Genomic DNA, 23,867 nt, shown 5'->3' on the forward strand with positions numbered 1-23,867 from the left:
GTTATATATAACTGTATTTTTTTTCATTTTTCGATTTGCATTAATGGCTACACTTTATCTTTTTTTGCGGTTTTTTTGTTTGTAAATAATGAAAAAAATAAATGAATGAGAATGAAAAATATATAAAATGTTATATTAAATTTAAGGAATTTTTGACAATTAGTATAAGAGATTAAGAAATGAAGAATAGTAAGAGTTTTAATATGTATAAGTTATAGAATTTGAATATTTGTAACTAAAATTTTTTATAATTATTATTATTATGACACTTTTAATGTATGTTTATTGCATGTAATTAGTATTTGATGTTTCAATTGAATAATAATAGATAAGAGTTTTTTGTTTTAATTTTTTTAAAACATTTTATTAAATAGTGATTGGTTGATTTTCATCTAGCAATTTTGGGTATTAACTCTTCGGGTCTGTCATTACCAATGCAAATCATTCTACAACAAAGAGAGTAAGACATGGTCAAAGAATGATAATCCATTTCAAGTAAATTGTAGAAGCAATACTGCACATCTGGAATAACAATTTGAATAAAAAAAAAAAGAACACGTGAATGTAAATTGTGGAAGAAGTACTCCACATGTAAAATAACAATTTATAATTTGATGATGAAATATTGTAATCGATAGTATATAAGGAGCAATAATTTTAAACGCACATTAATTTTGGTTGTGACTGTTGGACAGAACCGTTTACAAAAGAAGAATACATAAACTTATGCTACTTGAAATGAGCTCACAATTAAAATATTATTTATAACAAATAAATAGGGCTATTGAAAATGATATTTAACAATGCGAAGAGAAAACGGCAAAGTTGAAAATCTTTAGGAAGATACCTGGAACAAATTTCCTATACGTTGGCGGCACCGAATTGTGATGTTGGTTTGATATGCATAATCGAGCTCTGGCAGGAAAACTGCAAGAGGAGGAATGGAGTTTGCCCTGGTTTATGTAATTTATGCAATGCGGCTTCGCCGGAGATGGACATCGTGATGTACAATTTGTATTTAGGAAAAAACAATGGCTCATGGGACCGGAAGAGGATGGAGGAAATAGGATGAGACCGGAAGAGGATGAAGGAAATAGGATCTTAGTACGGAGAGGTGCTAATAGGGTGAGGGTTTAAGAAAGGTAATAAGTTCTTTGGTTTTGAGGGCTTTTTGTTGGGGTAAATGTTAATTTGTGTTTTTGTTATTTTAGAAATAAGGATTGATTTAGAAAAAATTAATTTGTTGGTTTTTATTGTGTTTTTTAGTTATTTTTTGTGTTTTTTTTTATGTAAAAATAAAAGTTGATTTAGCAAGATTTGAGTGGTGAATTCTAAAATTTTGTCAAGTAAGCGTTGGTGCTGAAATAGCGTTAATAGAAGAAAAAAAATAACTTAGAAGTAATGTGGGTAAACCTTTGTACCTACTTTTATATATTAAGAATAGATAAAAAAATAGATTAACTAGTCAAACTAACTAGTCAAACTAATATAGTATTTTAACAGCTCATCAATTTAAAATAAACTACGAAAAAGATAAAAAAAAAAATATATTTTTTATATATTAATATATTATTTATTATATAAAATAATAAACTACAAAATATATATCTTTTTAAATCTTTTAAACATTTAATTCTACGGTTCGATAAGCCTTCGATAAACGGTTTGGTTTAATTTTCAAACCTCAAACATGGCATTTGTTGAAACTTGAAACTACTAATAAAAATAACGCGCTTAACGTTGTCATGTCCCTGTGAGCTGTGACGAATGAAACCCAACACCTTACACTTTGCAATTCAATTCCAATGGCTTTGAAAACTTGCTTCACTCTTCTCCACCATTCACAACACTCTTCTTCCAGAACCTTCTTCTCATTTCCCTCTTTCAATTCTGCTACCTGCATTCTTCACAATGAATCTCACAACAACCACATCCTGCATTTCTCAACATTTTTTACTAAGAGGAAGCTCCATCTTACTCTTCTTCTCACAACTCTTCCAGAACCCACAGTTCGTGTTGCAAATCTTGGATACTTCGGGAGCCCCGAGTTCGGGAACCCAGCTGATAAGCATTTACAAACAGAAAGGCGTAAGGTAAGGTTCTTGTTTCCATTGCTGGAACTTTCTATGACCAATGCAAAATGAGTCAAGTGTTTATGATATTGATTAGAAGAATCTCCCTGTACTTTACCATAACAACATAAGCAAAGGAATAATGAGCTGAAATATTTACCTTGGATTACTTTGACTCTGTTGTGAACATCATTTCGCTAATACTAAACACTAAGACACCAAAGGCTAAACTAACTAATTGGCTACATTATATAATAAAAAGGACTCTAGAACCTTCCCTTCCTATCACAAACTATTGGCACCTCATCTGTGCTCTAAAGTATTCCTATAATTATTTATTTTTATCCATAGTAGATTCTTGGTTGATCTTTACTTAATTAAATGAAAAGTAGCAATGATCAATTGGTTTCTTGTTGAGATTGAGGTGTAGAAGTTAACCACTTTTTGTCTATATAACAATAATTTGATTTGATATTAATTTACAAGAATTTTGCATTGAAAACAAAATTTAAATAGAATCAACTCTTTTATTTTTTATTGTTATTTAAATAGATAATTTGTAATTAAAGTATGTTGTATAAGGAGCGAAACAGAGTATCAAAAAAAGAAAATATTATGTAATCTAAACGAGTGAAATTTACTATCCCAATTAGTTACAATTATTATTGTTATTTTAGAAGAATTTTGCATTGAGAATGCATAAAATTTAAATAGAGTCAACTATTTTATTTTTTTATTTAAATTGATAATTTGTAATTAAAGTATGTTGTATAGGGAAGAAACAGAGTATAAAAAAAAGAAAATCTTATGTAATCTAAATGAGTCAACTATACTATCCCAATTAGTTACAATTATGTAATCTCTTAGAATATATAATATAAATTAAATTGACACCTTTATCTTAGAAAATGAAGCTTATATAAATAAATACTATATCTAAAATTAAAAATAGGAATCCAAGAAAGAAGAAGAAGAAATAGGAAACCAAGAAAGAAGAAGAAGAAAGAGAAGAAGAAGAATGAGTGACGAGCAATCAGATTCTGCAATGATGAATCCATGGGATATCGGAGACCCGTGCGATATGATAGACTTTGATGCCGACGATGAAGCACCGCAGTTTGAGTTTGAGTGTCCGCCTCTGCCTGAGCCCGTCTGGAATGGGGACGAAAACAAGATTGTTGCCGCCAATGTAGGTGAGCCGTGTGCCATGGACGTGAGTGGTAATCAACCACATCAGCCGGTTATTGATGAGTGTTTGTCCGAAGCTATGAGGATGACAGAGCACTATTGGGAAAACCCTTTATCTGGTTATCAACCATTTCAGTGTCAGCCTCAGTCACGTGCCATTGACGTGTGTGGTAATCAACCACTTCAGTCTCACCCTCACCCTCAGCCTTGGTCTCAGCCTCAGCTTCAGCCTTGGTCTCCGCCTCGGCCTCAATCTCAGACGGATATAGTAAGGACGCTGACGGATGAGTTTTTCGCTGACACGTGTGGTTATCCACCATCTCAGCCTCAGACTGAGTGGGATACCAGTAGGAACACGTTCGAGCTGATTCCCAATGTCGGTGGTCATCCTCAACCTCAACCTCAACCTCCGGTCTGGACTTGGGAGGAGAACAAAGCATTTGAGTCAATTATTACCAGTTGTTTTCAGGATACTATCCAGAACTGCTGGGAGGCCGTGGCTGTTCGTCTCCCCGGCAGGACCCGGGCACAGCTGCAAGAGCGCTTTCAGAAGCTGATGAAGGACATCAATGCCGTCCATAAGGGTTATCCTACAAGCACTCCTCTCAATGCAACACCACCACCACCATCACAGCCTTATTCGACTGATCACCATCACAGGTCGGTATTATTTTCATTCTCTTCTTATTTCGCAAGGTTTATTATTTCTTTCTATTCTTTCTGTTTACTTATTCTATATTTTCTTTTTCTTATAAGTTTTATGAACAAACCTAATAAACAATGAACTCTTCTTTTTCCCTTTGATTTGTTTTTGAAATAAATAAAATATTTTTGTTTACATGAAATTCATTGATTATCAAATATTTTGTTTATTATCATGACAGGGAGGAGGTCGTGCCAGCTGCAGAGGAGGAGGTAGTGCCAACTGCACAAGAGGAGGCAGCACCAACAAACACAGGATATCATCATTGGACGGAAGATGAACATAGGTATTTTATTATTATATTACTTCTTTTTACCTCTTATTTATTTATTTATTATTTAGTTGAATATTGGTATTTATAAAAAAAAAATGTGAAGCAACTAATATCAACATATAGGAGCAATTCTCTTGATTTAGATATATCTCTAACTTGTCCATGATGATTGTATGTTGCCTACAATATATAAGTCTAGCACCTCTTTTTTGCAAGATCGACTTCACTGCTCTCTTGTTAATTAAAGCTTGCATACATCAGTGTTTTTGTGCATCAATAACTAGTAATTTGAGCGAATTCTAAAGTAAATTTTATTGATTGCTAAATTTATTTTGTTTTGACCGTGGTTGGCATAATTAAATAGTTTATGTTTTTGTTTAAAAAATTTTAGTATAAAATTTGTTAATAGTTATTTCAAAAATCATATTTTGGTAGGTTATTTCTTAGAGGGTACCAAAATGAAGGTTCACACTGGAAAAGAATTTCAGAATATTATGTAAAAACAAAAACTCCTAGTCAAATTTCCAGTCATGCTCAGAAATATTTTTTACATCAAGAAGATTTAGCTAAAGGAAAAAAGTTAAGGAAAAGCATTTTTGATGTAATTTGATCATCGTAAGTCATTTCTTTACTCTCAACTACTTTATTTAATTCAATTTCTACTAATATAGAAAATATTTAATTGGCTATTTTAAACTCTTTTAAGTTATTATTCATAATAGTTACACTATTTTAATTGTTTTTCAATGTAGAAATTGTGCCCTAATTCAAGCTTTTTAACGGATGGAGGATTTGCTTAAAGGAGGAAGAACATGTAAATGGTCTAAAGATTTTTATTTAGGTTGCACATATCTAGTTCGAGTTAATTGTTAGCTAGTTTTGTAAATGAATAATGACCGGAAGATATGTTTGAAAAAATAATTATGTAGGTAGGACGATCATTATAGATGTAATTGTGATTTATAACCTTTTTATTAATAATATTTAATTTTCTAGTTCTCCAGCCTTGATGGCAATGCCGAAGGGGACGGTGAACTAGATTTTATCTCATCTATTTTTTGTTCTCTTGCTTGAGTAGTGTTCAAGCCATTCTTTCTCTTTTGATTTCCCATTAATCTTTTTTATGTCATTGTTCAACTCCTTGCTTCACCTCTTTGTTTCATTATAGAACCTTTATGATCTTGAGTGTCTTTGACTTGATGCTTTAGTTTAATTTAGTGCATTATTCTTGTTATGATTCCAATAAGCTAATTTAGCTGCGAGAGTTTAATTTAATTTGCACTTGAAGCTATTTTGTTGCTGCGTTACATCATGGTTAGGTAAAGGTATTTTGAAGCTATTTTTTTTCTGACGATATAAATGTAAAATTGTCATGCTGATTTCAGTAATAGAGAATATTTGTTGACATGGCTTAGTTATTATCCTCTGTTGTCTTTTTAGTTGTACTCTATTCTATGTTAATGGAAAAATATTTTAAGAAAAATAAAATTCATATTATTTCTCACTAATCAGACTCAAACATTAAAGTCATGGTGCTCCAAGTTATAAAAACTTTGGATGTTGTCTTTTAAATTTTAAAGTGGACAGTAGTTGCACATAAGTTAATTATATGGGGTATGACTAAAGAAACTTCAAATTCATATTATTTATTTATTTGAATATTGATGTTTGCCTACAAAAAATGTAGGCATTTTATTATAATGAATTATTATTTTGTTGATTGCTAAACTCATATACAATAATATTGATCACTATGTTTGAATGCCTTCTCACAATAAGGCCCAGAAGCTTTAATTGTAGAGAAAAGCACAAGTGAATAATGTGATGCTGACAACAGAACACACCATGAATCCATAACATTATAAAGAATTACCTAGTCCAATGTTAGACATCTTGCAAGAACATAGTACATATTGGTTTGGGAACCAGATTAATGTCTGTTACAATCTTGTTTGAAACTTAAATATCAATTACAATGTACTTTAAGGTTGATACCAGTTTGTTTATCAAGAAAAAGGACATTCATAACCAAATTTATTTCTTTGCTTGCTGATGCTAATAATATCAGGTATTCGTTTCGCGTCCAAGTGGTGAAAAACATTTATAGATTGCCTTGTAAATTACCAGTTACTAATTTATGAAGGTAAAACGGGGTAGTCATATATTCCAAAATTCCAAGTGCATTATGATATTAATTGTAAATAACTTATCCCTTACATTGATTATCTCCTCTATAATTTTGTTCCAAATGCAGAACCTGACCCAGCAAGCACTGAGAATAGTTTGTCCTCAGATCTCACCTATTATACCCCATAATTACAAGGAGAGTAGCTTTCCTGCACCAGTTTTTACTTTTGTGGTAGACTCATTTCAATTTCTTTTTTTTGTTAGAATTCGATACATATGTTGCTCCTAAATTCCTAATAAGCAATGAATGTTATTTATGCAGTTAAATAATTTTGGAAAAACAACAGCAGATGTCACCTTGCTTTTCACATGGACTGTAAGTGAAACTTTTTTAATGTTTTATCCTATTCTTGGCCCTTGGAGTGCTTAATGCAAACAATTGATGTATGCATTCAGATCTGTGTTGGATGACACAACTTATTTTTTATTTTTTCTTTTATTATTCTTGTTAATTTTTCATAATTATATTTTTTATTACAATATTTTTCATCTCAAATTTTTTGAATGAAAAAAAATGTGAATAAATTAGATTTTCTGAATTTATTTTAGTTTATTACCAAATAGAATACAAGAACACAAAATTGTGTGTCTCTGTCCTTTATGTCTTGTTCTCAGTGTCTTGTTCTTAGAAACAAACGCAGCCTTGATGTATGCATTCAGATTTCTGTTGGAGGACTTTCTGAGTTTACTGGCGATCATTCTAATTCAAAGATGTAAGAAAATTGTAACTTGTTCACCTTCTTTGTGAAAATCTCCCATTTGATTGCTTTTTATTCTAACATTAAAGACACATATTTTGTCATGCTAGGGTGAATGACAAAGTTATAATTTTTCACAATATTTCATTTAAACTTGAAAAATATTTATTCATTGTTTTGTTATATCAAGTTATTGGTTCCATCATGTTTTCTTCTCCTGGATAAAGCTAATTATTTTGTTCTAGCTTCTAAGCATTATATAAGACAAGCACTTGGATTTTCTTTTATTTGGGTATCATAAATAATTTCTTGTCAATTATGACAATTACAATGTTGAAGACTTCAAGTCCTGTCAAGCATCACTGTTTCATAATATTGGAAGCCTAAACAATTACTCCTTTTGAACTCTTAAAAATGATGTATCTTGTAATATCTTAGGGCAATCTTTTAGGATTGGTTTTTATATTTTCTTACATTACGCCATTTTTCATCTTTATTTTAGTATGTTTGGGATTCTAATATTTTTCAAAAATAGGGGTTGTTACTTTGTAATTTATCTCATGGTACATCTCATCATATCAGAATGGCTGAGTTGATTGAATGAAGATATCATGATGCAGATTGTAATGCTGTTTTTTCAGCTTTTGTTGCTTTTTTGTTCTTCTTATCCCCACCCCATCCCCCTTTTTTTGTTGATGTTTAGCATGTGTTTACATTGCACTTATGAAATTCAATCATTTGTATTTTGGTTCATGTGGTGCTAATCTTAATCTGTGATTTTCTTTGAAAGCTCTTCAAAAGATGTCTATTACAGCAGGATATTAACCTTTTTGTAACCAATATAGTTATTACATTTCACTGAAACGAATTAGTACTATTTGTCTTTTTTAACAACAATAATAATAAAAAGTTATATTCTTTGTAAATGACACTTTTGCATTTTGCAAACAACTTATCATTTAATTTGAATTTTTGAAAAAAAATAGATAATTATTTTAAAATTTTAATACTAGAATCTGGAGAACTTGTTACAAACATCAAGTGCATCATCTTTATAACTGCGGCAGAACTCTCCACACACACTGCTCCTTCGTCCGAAACAAAAAGGAAGCTCCCAAAGGGACGAAAGAACCCTTCGACTCCCTCTTGGGTAGCTGCATGATGCAAGTAAGTCGTGACAAAGCTGAACAACTCAGCTTTGTCCCCGTCAGTTACTTGCATCGCAAGGTTCCCAAGAGAGCTTGGATTAGCCATAGAAAATTGCCAAAATTGAAGCAAGGAATTGAGTTGAGCAATGTGAGGCATTGTAGGTGCAAAGAGAATCCTTGGCATGATGTCATGCTTTGTTACCATGTGAATGAAGTTGGCACCCCATCTTTCTTTGAGAATGGCATTGGAAAATGACTGATTCCCAAGCATTGGTGAACCGAAAGTTATGCAAAGAACTGAGATAGAAGAAGATATGTGTTGGAGATATGCCAAAAGCCAAAGGCTGCATAGAGAAGCTATGGCTCCTCCTATGGAATGGCCTGTAATAACAATTGATTTGGTTTTGCTGTTTCTCATAATTGGCAACATCTGAAATTAACATTAACTTTGAATTCTTAGTTGGCTGAAAAAAAGACATGGAACACTCGAGGAACAGTAAAAATAAATAAATAACTAAATTTTTTATATACTGACATAATAATAATATTACAAGAAATAGGTAGTGATACAAATTTATCTCGAAAAATTAGTTTTTAAGAATTGTATGCAATAATACTATGAACACATTAAAATTAACTATTAAATTAATTATTATATATGTGTATAAATATACGTATTATTAAATTTATTTTAAGGTGTATTTTATATTTTAATATATATTTTATATAATTCATTAATTTTTTTTGTGCTCGTAGCATAGTTGAATTTTATGTAGAGAGAAAAAAAAGGAAAGAAGAAAAAGCTTTGATTTTTTTTTCCTATTAACATTTGCTAATTTGCTTTGTTGATGCACACGTGTCTATCGATTCACGTTTTTTTTCCATCTAGTGTTAAATATAAAAATTATAATTATTTATGATATATTTAATTAAATTTTGACGGTATTTTAACTATCTTTAATCTTCTTTAATTTCTGGTTATTAGAAAAAGATTATCCTAACTTAGTTTTTATTGGTATTTTTAAAATTATAATAAAAAAAATATTTATTAGTAATATATTAAAAGTAGAAATGGCAAAATTCCCGAGACGCGGGAACTATACGGGGACTGTTTCGAATGGGGATCTGACTAGGGGGAATTTTTTTCCGTGGGGATGGGGACGGGGGACAAAATTCTCCCGAGGCAAGTGCGAAGACCCGATCGGGGATTTCCGCCTCATCCCCGCTAATCCCCGAAGTTCATAAATTTACTGAATTGTCCTTAATAGTTTATTTCTCATATATGTTTTTTAGTCATTTCACACACACACATATATATAGAAACCCAAAACTCCTAATCCTCATTTACATAACTCTTCTTCAATTTAGAAATCCCTAACGTTGTCCATACTCCATCTAACCTCTGTGCAGCCACCCTCTCGCGGCTCTCCCTTCTCACCGCATCGTCACACTTCACCGTGCCATGATCCTCACCGCGTCGTGCTTTCTATTTGCGGCGTTCCTTTCTGTAACTTTGTCGTCGTGTCCATTCTCCTCTATGTTGTCGCGTCTTCCACCTTGTCCACTTCTCTATCCTCTGGCTCGCCGTTGCGTTCCCCCACTGCATCATTTTGAAAGAAGTCACCATCTTGTCGTTTAGATTTTTTGTATAAAATCTTGTTATTTTTGTATAGAATGGATACTTACACCTCTATTCATATGGAAATTAATAATTAGTTAGAACTATCAGATAGATAGGGAATAAGGTCCCCGCGGAAAATAGGGCCCTGTGGAGAATGGAGATGGGGAACAATATTCCCCCACAGCGGAAAATGGAGGCGGAGACAGAAAGTAAATCTAGGGGCGGGGATGGGGAGCAGGAAGACATTCTCCGCCCCCGCCTTGCCCCACTGACATCCCTAATTAAAAGAGAGTTAAAGATAATTTTTAGATTCATTCTTAACTTCTTAAGTTTTTAACATGAAGCCATGTCAGCTTAAGTAGTTTTAGATTTATTATTAATTTTTTACTCCCCTTTTATATGCCTAATTATTTATTTTTTATACTTTAACTCCCCATTAAATTTATTAAAAGTTACAAGAAATAAAATTAATGTCATTTTTACCTTAAAGTCCCATTAAAATTATGAAACATTACATCTAACAAAGGTCACACTAAAATCAATATAAATTTCACCTTAAGTTCCTATTAAAATTATCAAATCTTAGACCTAATAAAATTCAATGTACAAGAAAAAATTAATTTACTCTTAAGATCCCACTAAAATAATCAAATGTTATAATAAATAAAAAATAAACGTATAAATTTTTTTAAGCTTCCACTAAAATTAGGATAACTAATCTATTTTAAATATTATCAATTATAATATTAGTTTTAAAATGTAACTAAACGAATTTTTAAATATAATTAAAAATAACATAATTTAAATGTAACTAAACGAATTTTTAAATATAATTACAAATAACAAAAAATAATATAAATATATGTATATCTAAATACATATTTTTAGTTTTTTTTTTATATAATCAGATATTACAACGATAACGATAACGATAACTATAACAATCACTTTAACGGTCACAAATAACAACTTCTATCTTTGCATTATGCTATAGAATTTTCATTGTATTTTATCTCCTCATAATAATATATCTTTATATAATATTATCGATTCTTTTTAACCTTAATTTTTTATATTTTGCTACCTTTTATTTTTATGTAAGTTACACTATTATTTTCAATGTTAATGTTAATTCTTTTAAATAAGTATAAATTTAATTAAAAACTAATTTCTGATTTTTTCCTTTAATACTCATTACTCATTCTTATATTTACTATATAAATCAACATTCACTGTACACTTTATTTTTATCTCCTCTCATATAATCTCATACCTCTTTCTCTTTGGTTTCTCCTTCTCCTTCTCAATTTTTGTTAATTTTGTGCACAACTAGAATTTGGTTGATAACCATAGTTTTTATTTTTATTTTTTTAAATTTGTCAAACGTATGTATTAAGTGATTGTGTGATTGTATTCATTAGTTTTTCTATTTTTTTGTGTAATTATTTATTGGGTTTTTTTCTCTCCTTTGTGAGGTCCAAGCCCAATATTTTGAGGGTGTCTCTTGCACCCATTGTGCCACAACCCTAATTCAGATTTTTGGGGGTCATTGAGAGTGAGTGAGAATAGCCACCAAGTGAGAGAGAAAGGAAAAACAGAATTTCCGTTTTTGCCCAAAGTAGTAAATTTTAAATGGCAGTTTCTCAGTTGTTCACCGTTAGATCGGCTTAAAATTTAAACTGCGTGTTCCTATCATCTTGTTCTTCATTCTGGTCGGTGAAGATGTTGATTGGAGATTTGCAGTGAGAGAAATTGGCTTCGCAAGAGAGAAATTAGGTTTCCCGTTTTTACACAGAGCAGCAATTTTGGAACGGTATTTTCTCATTCTTTCACCGTTGGATCGACGTGAAATTTGAACTGTAGATTCTTCATATCTTGTTCTTCGTTCTGGACGGTGGAGATTTTAATTAGAGGTCTGCAGAGGGAGAAATTGGCTTCGATAGTAGCTCTGTTTTTTGGGTATATTTCATCTTCTTGCTTTTCATTTGTGAGCTTTGGTGCTTTGATGTTTTGGCTGGTTATATGCACATTTTTGTGCTTTGTTTGAGACTCTCTTGTACCTCATTTGATTATAGTGGAACTATTTCAATGGTCTGGACGACTCGTGGTTTTTACCTCTCACATTGAGGGGGTTTTCCACGTTAAAATCTCGGTGTGTTCTTATTATTGCTTTATTTGCTATATTTGCTTGTTATAGTTGCTGCCATATTGTGTTGTGAGTGTTTCCATATTTTTCTTGTGTTGGACATTTGTGTCGTTTCCGCTGCTAGGCTCTTTCATATTGGCATCAGAGCTTGTTGGTATTTTTCTGGGCTTGTGATTTTGTGAACAATGGAAGCTAATACTAATACTAGTAGGATGATCACTCTTAATGGTCCTAATTATGATTTGTGGAAGTCAAAAATGGAAGATTTACTTTATGTCAAGAATTTTCATCAACCAGTTTTTGGTACAGAGAAGCCTAATGATAAACTGATGATGATTGGACTTTGTTGCATAGACAAGTCTGTGGATATATTAGGCAGTGGGTTGACGATAATGTGTTGAACCATATTATTGGAGAGACACATGCTCGGACTCTTTGGATTAAGCTTGAACAGTTGTATGCTCGAAAAACTGGGAATAACAAGATGTTTTTGATCAAGCAGTTGTTGGCTTTGAAGTATACAGATGGGACATCAATGACAGATCACTTGAATAATTTCCAAGGAATTATGAATCAGTTATCTTCCATGGGTATCAAGTTTGATGAAGAGGTTCAAGGATTGTTACTTCTTGGCTCCTTACCAGACTCGTGGGAAATTCTCAGAATGTCATTGTCTAATTCTGCTCCTGATGGTATAATCTCTATGGATCTTGCCAAGAGCAGTATTTTGAATGAAGAGATGAGAAGAAAGTCACAAGGTACATTGACTACACATTCAGATGTTCTTGTTTCTGAGTCTAGGGGGAGAAGCAAAAGTCGAGGTCCTAAAGGTAGAGATCAAAGCAGAAGCAAGTCTCGAAGAAAGTATAAGAATATTGAGTGTCATCATTGTGGTCAAAAGGGACATGTGAAGCAATTTTGTTGGCAGCTAAAGAAGGAGAAAGCCAAGGCAAGTAAAGACAAGAGCACAAATAAAGATGATGGTAGCAAGGAAGACAAGGTTAATGTAACTCATGATGATTTTCTTGTTGTTGAGGAGTTTGAATCTGTTAACCTTGTTGATAATAGCACTAGTTGGGTGATTGATAGCGGTGCTTCTATTCATGTTACATCTAGGAGAGATTTGTTTACGTCCTATACTCCTGGTGATTTTGGTGATGTAAAAATGGCTCATCAAGGTGTTACAAAATGTGCCGGTGTTGGACAGGTTTGCTTGGAAACCTCCAACGGTACCAAGATGACTTTGAAGCGTGTGAAGCATGTTCTAGATATTCGGTTGAACTTACTTTCTGTTGGTAAGTTGTGTGATGAAGACTTGGATAGCTCATTCTCTCGTGATAGTTGGAAGCTCACCAAGGGTTCCATGGTTGTTGCTAGAGGTACTCGACACTCTACTCTTTATTTAACTCAAGCAAAGATTGTGAAAGATGTTGTTAATGCTGCTGAGTTTGTTGATGAAACTGATTTATGGCATAAGAGATTATGTCATATGAGTGAGAAGGGCATGAATATGTTATCCAAGAGGAATCTTTTATCTGGTTGTAAGGTTGCTTTGCAAAAGTGCAACCATTGCTTTGCTGGGAAACAGAACAGGGTTTCTTTCAAGAGCCACCCACCTTCAAGGAAGTCAGAGATACTTGACTTGGTGCATTCTGATGTATGTGGGCCGATGAAGACAAGAACACTTGGAGGGTCTATCTATTTTGTAACCTTTATTGATGATCATTCTAGGAAATTATGGGTTTACACTTTGAAGACCAAAGATCAAGTTTTGAATGTGTTCAAGCAATTTCAAGCTTCTGTTGAAAGAGAAACTGGGAAGAAGTTGAAATGCATTCGTACTGACAATGGTGGTGAGTACTCAGGTCCATTTGATGCTTATTGTAAAGAGCATGGTATAAGACATCAGAAGACTCCTCCGAAGACTCCTCAGTTGAATGGCTTGGCTGAAAGGATGAACAGAACATTGGTTGAAAGAGTTAGGTGCTTATTGTCACAGTCTGGATTGGCAAAATCCTTTTGGGGTGAAGCTTTGAGCACTGTTGTTCATGTCTTGAACCGGACACCATGTGTTCCCTTGCAATTTGAAGTGCCAGAGAAGGTATGGTCAGGTAAAGATGTTTCTTATGATCATTTAAGAGTCTTTGGATGTAAAGTTTTTGTTCATATTCCTAAAGATGAGAGATTTAAGCTTGATGTAAAGACTAGGCAATGTATTTTTATTGGCTATGACATGGATGAGTTTGGTTACAGGTTTTATGATCCTGTTAACAAGAAGGTGATTCAGAGTAGAGATGTTGTCTTTGTTGAAGACCAAACATTGAAGGATGTTGATAATGCGGAAAAGCCAATGGTTCAGCCTAGTGATGATTTTTCTGACTTGGATATTACTCCCTCCATGCCTATGGTAGAAGATGGTAGAGTTGAAGCTCAAAATAATGAGCATAATACAAGTGCAGGTGAAGATGGAACAATTGATCTGATACTTGATGAAGTTGGTGATGATGATCAAGATGAAGAACCAGCTTTAGAAATTCCTGCAAATGCACTTAGAAGGTCTACAAGAGAGAGAAAGCCTTCGTCAAGGTATTCTCCACATGAGTTTGTTTTGTTGACTGATGGGGGAGAACCTGAATGCTTTAGAGAGGCTGTTGAAGATGAAAGTAAAGCTCAATGGCTTGAAGCTATGCAAGAAGAAATGAAGTCCTTGCTTGAGAATGATACCTATGAGTTGGTGAAGCTACCGAAGGGTATGCGAGTTTTGAAGAACAAATGGGTATTCAGAATCAAGAATGAAGAACACAATTCTAAGCCTCGGTATAAGGTTAGATTGGTTGTTAGAGGCTTTAGCCAGAGAAAAGGTGTTGATTATGAGGAGATATTTTCTCCTGTTGTGAGGATGTCATCCATTCGTGCTGTGCTTGGATTAGCAGCGTCTCTTGATTTGGAGATTGAGCAAATGGATGTGAAGACAGCTTTTCTTCATGGTGATTTAGACAAGGAGATCTATATGGAGCAACCGGAGGGCTTTGTTGTTAAAGGAAAGGAAGATTTTGTGTGCAAGCTTAAGAAGAGTCTTTATGGGTTGAAGCAAGCTCCAAGACAGTGGTACAAGAAGTTTGAATCTGTTATGGGGAAGCATGGTTACCGTAAGACAACTTCAGATCATTGTGTATTTGTGCAAAAATTTTCTGATGGTGATTTTATCATTCTTTTGCTTTATGTGGATGATATTTTGATTGTGGGTAAGAATGCTTTGAGGATTAATGAGTTGAAGAAACAGTTGAGTAAGTTCTTTGCTATGAAGGACTTGGGTCTTGCCAAACAAATTTTGGGTATGACTATTACTTGTTATAGAGATTCCAAGAAGCTTTATTTGTCACAGAAGAAGTACATAAAGAAGGTGCTTCAAAGGTTTGGCATGAATGATGCCAAATGTGTTGCTAGTTCTTTTGCTCCTCATTTTAAGTTGAGTACCAAGCAGTGTCCAACCACTGATGAGGAGAAACAAGCAATGGATGAAATTCCTTATGCCTCAGCTGTTGGAAGCTTGATGTATGCTATGGTGTGTACTAGACCAGACATTGCTCATGCAGTTGGTACTGTGAGTCGTTTTCTCTCTAATTCAGGTAAAGAACATTGGAATGCTGTTAAATGGATTATGAGATATCTCAAAGGTACAACTAACTTGAGTTTGAGTTTTGGTGGTGAGAAACCTTTACTAGTTGGCTTTACTGATGCAGACATGGCAGGAGATATTGATTCTCGAAAGTCTACTTCAGGTTATTTGGTCAAGTTTGCAGGGGGAGCTATTTCATGGCAGTCAAGGCTACAAAAGTGTGTTGCACTTTCTATCACAGAGGCAGAGTTTATTGCAGCAACTGAAGCATGTAAAGAGTTGTTGTGGATGAAGAAGTTTCTTGCAGCACTTGGTTTCAAGCAAGACCGTTATGTGTTGTTGTGTGATAGCCAAAGTGCTATTCATCTTGCCAAGAATTCTAGTTTTCATCCAAGATCTAAACATATTGATGTTAGGTATCACTGGATACGGGATGTGTTAGATTCCAAGTTGTTGGAACTTGAGAAAGTTCACACTGATGACAATGGTGCTGATATGATGACAAAAGCATTGTCAAGAGAAAAGTTTGAAACATGTTGTTTGATCGCCGGAATGGCGAGAGCCTCCACCTAGTCGAGAAGGGGGAGATTTGTTGGGTTTTTTTTCTCTCCTTTGTGAGGCCCAAGCCCAACATTTTGAGGGTGTCTCTTGCACCCATTGTGCCACAACCCTAATTCAGATTTTTGGGGGTTATTGAGAGTGAGTGAGAGTAGCCACCAAGTGAGAGAGAAAGGAAAAACAGAATTTTCGTTTTTGCCCAAAGTAGTAAATTTCAAATAGCAGTTTCTTAGTTGTTCACCGTTGGATCGGCTTGAAATTTAAACTGTGTGTTCTTATCATCTTGTTCTTCATTCTGGTCGGTGAAGATGTTGATTGGAGATTTGCAGTGAGAGAAATTGGCTTCGCAAGAGAGAAATTAGGTTTCCCATTTTTACACAAAGCAGCAATTTTGGAACGGCATTTTCTCATTCTTTCACCGTTGGATCGACGTGAAATTTGAACTGTAGATTCTTCATATTTTGTTCTTCGTTCTGGACGGTGAAGATTTTAATTGGAGGTCTGCAGAGGGAGAAATTGGCTTCGATAGTAGCTCTGTTTTTTGGGTATATTTCATCTTCTTGCTTTTCATTTGTGAGCTTTGGTGCTTTGATGTTTTGTCTGGTTATATGCACATTTTTGTGCTTTGTTTGAGACTCTCTTGTACCTCATTTGATTATAGTGGAGCTATTTCAATGGTCTGGACGACTCGTGGTTTTTACCTCTCACATTTAGGGGGTTTTCCACGTTAAAATCTCGGTGTGTTCTTATTATTGCTTTACTTGCTATATTTGCTTGTTATAGTTGCTGCCATATTGTATTGTGAGTGTTTCCATATTGTTCTTGTGTTGGACATTTGTGTCGTTTCCGCTACTAGGCTCTTTCATTGTATTCCTGAGTTATGTATTGTCTTTGTCGCCTATATATCACTTCTTTTTTTCTTTCAACAATTTATAATTTTTTTAATATCATTTAATTGTAATAATATCGTTGAAAATACATGTTGTTATGATTCATGAAAAATAAAATTAAAAAATTAGATATCGTTTTTAATTATCAAAACATTAATAATATTCATACTTGTATTTTATCTAATAGTTTTAATGTTTTATCATTATACTATAGTATTTAAATATAAACTAAAAAAAATAAAAAAATAAACAAAACTAACTATTTAAAAAATAAAAAAATAATTATATGAAATTGGGTAAATAAACTTCAATTGAATTTTTTTATTACTTATTATAATATATTAAAAGAGAGCATAAGATAGTTTCACAATCATTCTTAAACATTATGTTATAGGATTTTCGTGATACTTTTATCTCATTATAATAATCTATCTTTCTATAATATTATAGGATTCGTTCTTAATCTTAACTTTTCATATTTTTTACCCTTTATTTTTATGTAGATTACACTATTGCTTTCAATATTAATATTAATTTTTTTAATATATATAAATTTAATTAAAATCTAATTCCTTCTCTTTTCCTTTCATACTCATCACTTATTCTTATATTTACTATATAAATTAACATCCACTTCACACATTTTTTTTTATCTCCTCTCACATAATTTCATACCCTTTTGTTTTCTCCCTCTCCATTCTTTGCTAATTTTTTACACAACTAAAATTTGGTTGATGATCATAATTTTTTTTTTAAATTTGCTAAACGTATGTATTAGGCGATTGTGTGATTGTATTTATTAATTTTTTATTTTTTATATAATTGTATTCATAAGTTATATAGTGTTTTTGTTGCCTATATATCATTTCTTTTTTCTTTCAACAATTTACATTTTTTTAATATCATTTAGTTGTAACAATATTATTAAAAATACATGTTATCATGATTCATAAAAAATAAAATTAAAAAATTAAATATTATTTTTGATTATCAAAACTTTAATAATATTCATATTTATATTTTATTTAATAATTTCATCACTGTACCATAGTATTTAAATATAACCTAAAAAAATAAAAAAATTAAAAAAATAAAAGTAACTATTTGAAAAACAAAAATAAAAATAATGATGATATAAAATCAGGTGAATAAACTTCAATTAAATTTTTTATTACTTATAGTCTAATTTATATATTTTTTATAATTATTAAATTTTGGATTAATTTTTTATTTTAAATTGTCATTTATCATCAACCATTATAAAATTTAAATTAATAGTTATATGCTACTAGAAAAAATTTTAAACTTTTTAATCAATTAAATTTAATTCATATTATTATTCAATTAAATTACAAAATAACAGTTAAGTATAATTATTATCTATATTAAAATAGTATATTTTCTTTTTTTATTTTTTTTGTTGAATAATAATATTATTAAATCATATATAAATTGTCAAATTAAATGAATATATTGTAGAATATTTTTAACAAATTAACTTCTAAGTTTAATATTAATTTATATATTATTTAGTATATCTCTAAGTAATATTAGCATTTTAAATTTATCCTATATAATATAATTAATTTAATTCTCCGAATATATCGTGAGTCTTAATCTAATTATAAATAAATTGCGACCAAATGAAAGTTATCGTGTCCCCACTTCTTTATATGAGAGTAAGTTCAAATATAATGAAATTAATTAAAGAAAAAATAATTTTAATTCCATATGGTGTGAACTGTGAAGTCAACTAAAGAAGCACCAATTGTGTAATTGAAAGAATTCTTTTCATGAATGTCAAGATGTCTCTCCTAAAATTGACACTAAGAAACGTTTCATATTACTTTGCTTTTCATCCCTCTAAATTAAGTAGGTAATGGCAGACTTGATATAATTTTACCAATACCGCACGACTTTGATCACATTTCACACAGTGGTAAGTGTTAACATCTTTGATAATTGAATTCGAATAAAGTTTAATTTGGAGTCTTGCTATCAAAACATTGAACAAAGACCAATGCGACTTGTAATTGTGTAGACCTTAAAAGGTCCTTGTCCCTACTTGGACATGACACAATTATTGATAAAGGCTATATATACCACACCTTTTGTCCTTATTTTCTATTTTCACATTTTATTTTTTTTATTTTTACAAAATTCTAAAATTGAAAAAAAAAATAAAAAAAAAATACAAACCAAAAGTATCCTGATTTTCTATGCTTGACCCAGAAAATTGATTCCACTACGAGTCACAGCTAATTTGCTATAAGTAACATTATCTTCTACAGTTCTACTTGATGATGGGACAAATATTTGTTTGGAAATATAAGTGCTTGTCCACCTTTTCAAATTGGAGGTAATAATTTCTTTCTTTTTTTGTTTTTTTTTTTAAATAATCGAGTAAATGATCAAATTCGTTTTTGAAAAATCATTCGTTCTCGTTTTTGAAAAATTATTCGTTTTCTAAATTGATCTGTGAAAATATTTTTTAATCAAATTCATCCTTTAAAAATTTTAAGTTAGTCATATTAATCGTTTCGTTACTTTTATTACTCATAGTATCAAAGTTTGCTGATATAGTACATTAATTAACACTACAGTATATACACAACAGTCTTAATTGACTGATTATGAAATTAAATTAAATCAATTCTAAGTTGAGAGATTTTAATACCTCAAAATCCCTTTAATTTAGAGTTGATTTAATTTAATTGTATAAATTTATCATGTTAACAACCAATTAAGACAGTCAAGTGTATGTTGTGGTCCGCGTGTGATGTATTTCTTAACGTGCTACATTAGCAAATTTTGACGTTGTTAGCAATGAAAGTGATAAAAAAACTAATATGACTAATATATAATTTTTGAATGACGAATTTGATTAAAAAAAATCTTTCGCGGACTAATTTAAAAAAACAAGTAATTTTTTAAGGAACGAATTTGATCATTCATCATTGCAATGATTAAATAGGTAGACTTATATTCGTGTGATGTTCGAGATTTTAGTTGTATAAATTTTTCATAAAATAATTGAGCAAATAATATTTTAAAAATTAATAAAGTCTATTTTAGTTATATTATTTGTAAATTGTATCAATCTATAATTATTTAAATTAAAAATTATACAATATATTAATTGCGTTAGTAGTTTAACGAATTTTATTTTAATATAATTGTATCTAATTAAATATTTTTAAAAAGTTATTGATAAAATTGTGAAAGAATAAGAAAATAAAAGATGAAGAAATTTTATTGATTGTTGATTGATTGAATTGTACGGAAGTGTTTTGTAAACTATGAGGGTAAAACTAAATATATATAGAGTATTGTCCTATGAAAGATAAAAGTAAATAAAGATAAGATAAGAACAATTAAAGATAAGATAAAGATAAGATAATAAAGATTAAAATTAAAATTGAATTTTTGTATCCTGTTGGGCTGAATTTGTGGGCCACGATACTTCTTTATTGTTGTCATGTGCTAAAGTAGAAGAGTATTTTAATACGCCCCCGCAAGCTGGTGGATGGAAGATGTCAATAATCCACAGTTTGGATAAGTTCCTGATGAAATTGTTGAGAAAAGCGCGTCTGACGTGGTGACGCGGAGGAAGATGCCTGCGGCAGAGCTTGAGCTGCCTACTGCAAAAATATAAAAGGAGATGCTGTGCTTGAGCAGCGATCTTCAAAAACTGCGTGCGGCGGAGCTTGAGCTGCCGGCGACAAAAATATAAAAGGAGATGCTGTGCTTGAGCAGCGATCTTTAAACAATTGCGTGCGGCGGAGCTTGAGCTGCCGGCGGCAAAAATACATAAAAGGAGATGCTGTGCTTGAGGGAGAGAGAGCAAACAGCGATCTTCATAAAAAAAAGAATGAAAAAATAAAAAATAAAAAAATAAAAAATAAAAAAATAAAAAAATAAAAAATAAGCGTGTAAAACGCAACAAGATTGATCTTTAGAGGGCGCGTATGGCGCAATAAGAGTGGTCTTCAAATGGCGCGTAGAGCGCAATAAGAGTGCAGATGGAACTGCTAGAACAGATGCAGATTGAACTGCTAGAACAGATGCAAATTGAACTGCTGAAACAGAATACTGACGAAACTCCCGAAAGAAGTTGCAGATGAAATACAAGAAGGCGCAGACGGAATTGCTGGTAAAGAACCGGGATAATCAAAACTGTGGTAGAATTTTCACTTGGATGCATGTAACTAAATCTATGATTATTTATTGTGGGAGGAAGTTGAAAAAGAAGCATGGTGATTTCTCACCGAAGAGATGATAACTTATATATCCTCCTCAAGGAGGATACCATGGCTCTGATACCATGATAAAATTGTGAAAGAATAAGAAAATAAAAGATGAAGAAATTTTATTGATTGTTGATTGATTGAATTGTACTGAAGTGTTTTGTAAACTATGAGGGTAAAACTAAATATATATAGAGTATTGTCCTATGAAAGATAAAGCAAATAAAGATAAGATAAGAACAATTAAAGATAAGATAAAGATAAGATAATAAAGATTAAAATTAAAATTGAATTTTTGTATCCTGTTGGGCTGAATTTGTGGGCCACGATACTTCTTTATTGTTGTCATGTGCTAAAGTAGAAGAGTAGTTTAATAGTTATTATGTATCATTATACGTAGCTAAATTTCTTATAAAATTCATAAAAAAAATTAAAATTTACTAAATTCTACACTAAACAATCATCAAAACTTTAGAATCTGATATGACTTTAAATAAAAACAAGCATAAATGTATGTTAATAATAATGATCACTTGTAAGAAAAGTATTCACATTTTGTAAAAATAGATAGATAGATTACACAACGAGCTAGAAAACACTCTCCATTAGCAACATTGAGGAATCAAGCCACACCACTTGGTAAACCGTAAACGAACTAATCTCTTCAGTTGTTAAGAGTTACACAATTATGACAAAAAAAAGAAAGAGTTACACAATTAACTACGCAATTTAGTAACCCAGTGAAATAACTACTATTAGACCGCATTCTAGTATTATGTTTAAGAGAATTATTAGAGAATCAATAAATTTTATAATTTGTAGTTATTAATTAGTCATTATAAATATTTTTAATGGTGTGAAATTATATTTAATAATATAAAATTATTTTTTCTTTTAATGATTAAGTGTTGATTAAATTTTAATTAAAATGCTGCTCCCTAAACTTTTTCTATGTTTAATTAAGTGGTTTGTGATGCGTGAGCATCTTTTCTACCTTTTTCTAGTGAATTTGCATTTAATTTGTTGAGTTTAATCAAGAATTAATTATCTTTTAGCCACTATGGATGCTACTTTAAGTCGTGTGCAATTCTGTTTATTTTAGGTAGCATTCGGATGGATTTGATGGAATTTTCGCAGAAAAAGAGAAGAATGCGAATGATGCTGTCAACCCTGACCTCTCTGCACTCAAACCTAAATAACTCAAGCTACAGAGGTCCAATTGACGTGATTCTATTGGTGTTGGAAAGCGAACTTCCAGAGCTTTCCAACGATATATAATAGTCCATGCTTCTTCTCCATCAATTTGGCCAAGGCTGTGCCTAACTTGAGATTTATCAAGTTAGACGTGGATTATTAAGGAATCAAGTGGTCCCCAACTCTCCAAGAAGCAAGTACGCAATCTCCTATTAATTCTGATTTAAACTTTATTTTATTTAAAAATAGGAAAAGATATTATTTAGTTTTAGGAAATATATTTTACATTAATTAGGATTAGATATAAAAGGGAAAAGAATCTCTTCTCTTCTCTTCGACCTCATTCTGCACTTTACAGTTTTACAGAATCCTAGTTTTCTCTCTAAACTATGAGCAACTAAACTTTCACTGTTAAGGTTAGGAGCTCTGTCTATTGTATAGATTGATACTATTATTTTTCTATTTTAATTCATGTATTGATTTATAATTCAAGAATTATTTTCGTTCTTTATTTTATGAATTTGGGTGGAACAGAAGTATGACCTTGTTCCAATTGAGTTCTTGTATACTTGGAAAAGCTCTTTACTTGAACAACAGCTTGAAAATAATTTCTCCTAAATTTCTAATTATCTGGACTTAACGGAATACGTGATATATAATCCTCTTATATTTGGGTAATTAGGATTTTTGTGGCATACAAACTAGAATTGAACTTTACCCTCTAATTGGAATTAAGTGACCAAGGAATTGGCGGTTAATGAATTTTAGAGGAGACTAAAAAGATCTAAGGAATTAAGGTTTAGTCACATATAGTTTGCCATGAATTAAATCTTGCATGATTAAAATAGTTAGTAAAAAAAGTCAATTCGAAAAATAGATAACTCTGAAGTCTTAACTGTTTCTCCATATATTATTCACAACTCAATTACTGCTGCTTTCTAATTTTTTAAATTTACTGTTAATGCTTTTGAACACTCAAACACTCTTTTCTGTTTGTCTAACTAAGTAAATCACTTAACCGTTGTTGCTTAATCCATCAATCCTCGTGGGATCGATCCTCACTCACCTGAGGTATTACTTGGTACAACTCAGTGCACGTGCCGGTTAGTTTGTGTTTATAAATTCCGCACCAAATTTTTGGCGCCGTTGCCAGAGATTGATTGTGATTGACAACTACTCGTTGTTTGATTGTGATTGATAACTACTCGTTGTTTAATTACTTAGATTAGATATTTTGCCTTTAATTTTTTTAGTATTATCAATTTCTAATTTTATTTTTCATTTTTTTTTTCTTTTTCATTTATATCCCCCTTGCCCCGTAT

General features: G+C 31.6%; 2 protein-coding genes across 4 annotated transcripts; one reads left to right on the forward strand and one right to left on the reverse strand.

The window, feature by feature from the left end:
- Positions 1 to 1,781: 1,781 nt before the first annotated feature.
- Positions 1,782 to 7,252, forward strand: LOC107614443 (uncharacterized). Of its 3 annotated transcripts, XR_002353097.2 has the most exons (6): positions 1,782 to 2,093; positions 3,025 to 3,920; positions 4,145 to 4,249; positions 6,306 to 6,380; positions 6,492 to 6,596; positions 6,687 to 7,252. XR_002353097.2 is itself a non-coding variant. In XM_088497160.1 (5 exons), the coding sequence occupies exons 1-4, from the start codon at positions 1,806 to 1,808 to the stop codon at positions 6,376 to 6,378; spliced, it is 1,362 nt and encodes a 453-aa protein (XP_088353286.1). In that variant the 5' UTR covers positions 1,782 to 1,805; the 3' UTR covers positions 6,379 to 6,380; positions 6,492 to 7,252. The 3 variants fall into 3 exon arrangements, 2 of the variants coding, with proteins under 2 accessions (XP_088353286.1, XP_088353287.1); XM_088497160.1 differs by having other exon boundaries at positions 6,492 to 7,252; XM_088497161.1 differs by lacking the exons at positions 6,306 to 6,380; positions 6,492 to 6,596; positions 6,687 to 7,252 and adding an exon at positions 4,990 to 5,181 and having other exon boundaries at positions 1,793 to 2,093.
- Positions 7,253 to 8,112: 860 nt separating this feature from the next.
- On the reverse strand, positions 8,113 to 8,688 carry LOC148550020 (protein EDS1L-like). The gene has a single exon (XM_088495905.1). The coding sequence runs from the start codon at positions 8,686 to 8,688 to the stop codon at positions 8,113 to 8,115; it is 576 nt and encodes a 191-aa protein (XP_088352031.1).
- Between the last annotated feature and the right edge of the window lie 15,179 nt (positions 8,689 to 23,867).

Source organism: Arachis ipaensis, chromosome B8 (assembly GCF_059453495.1).
Source record: "Arachis ipaensis isolate K30076 ecotype BB chromosome B8, ASM5945349v1, whole genome shotgun sequence".
NCBI lineage: Eukaryota > Viridiplantae > Streptophyta > Magnoliopsida > Fabales > Fabaceae > Arachis > Arachis ipaensis.

Excerpts from the sequence above, each read along its gene's own strand:
- LOC107614443 (XM_088497160.1), top strand. The coding sequence starts at position 1,806 with ATGGCTTTGAAAACTTGCTTCACTCTTCTCCACCATTCACAACACTCT. Across the intron at positions 2,094-3,024 it reads TACAAACAGAAAGGCGTAAG|GAATCCAAGAAAGAAGAAGA; the intron begins GTAAGGTTCTTG and ends AATTAAAAATAG. Across the intron at positions 4,250-6,305 it reads TGGACGGAAGATGAACATAG|GTATTCGTTTCGCGTCCAAG; the intron begins GTATTTTATTAT and ends TAATAATATCAG.
- LOC148550020 (XM_088495905.1), bottom strand. The coding sequence starts at position 8,688 with ATGAGAAACAGCAAAACCAAATCAATTGTTATTACAGGCCATTCCATA.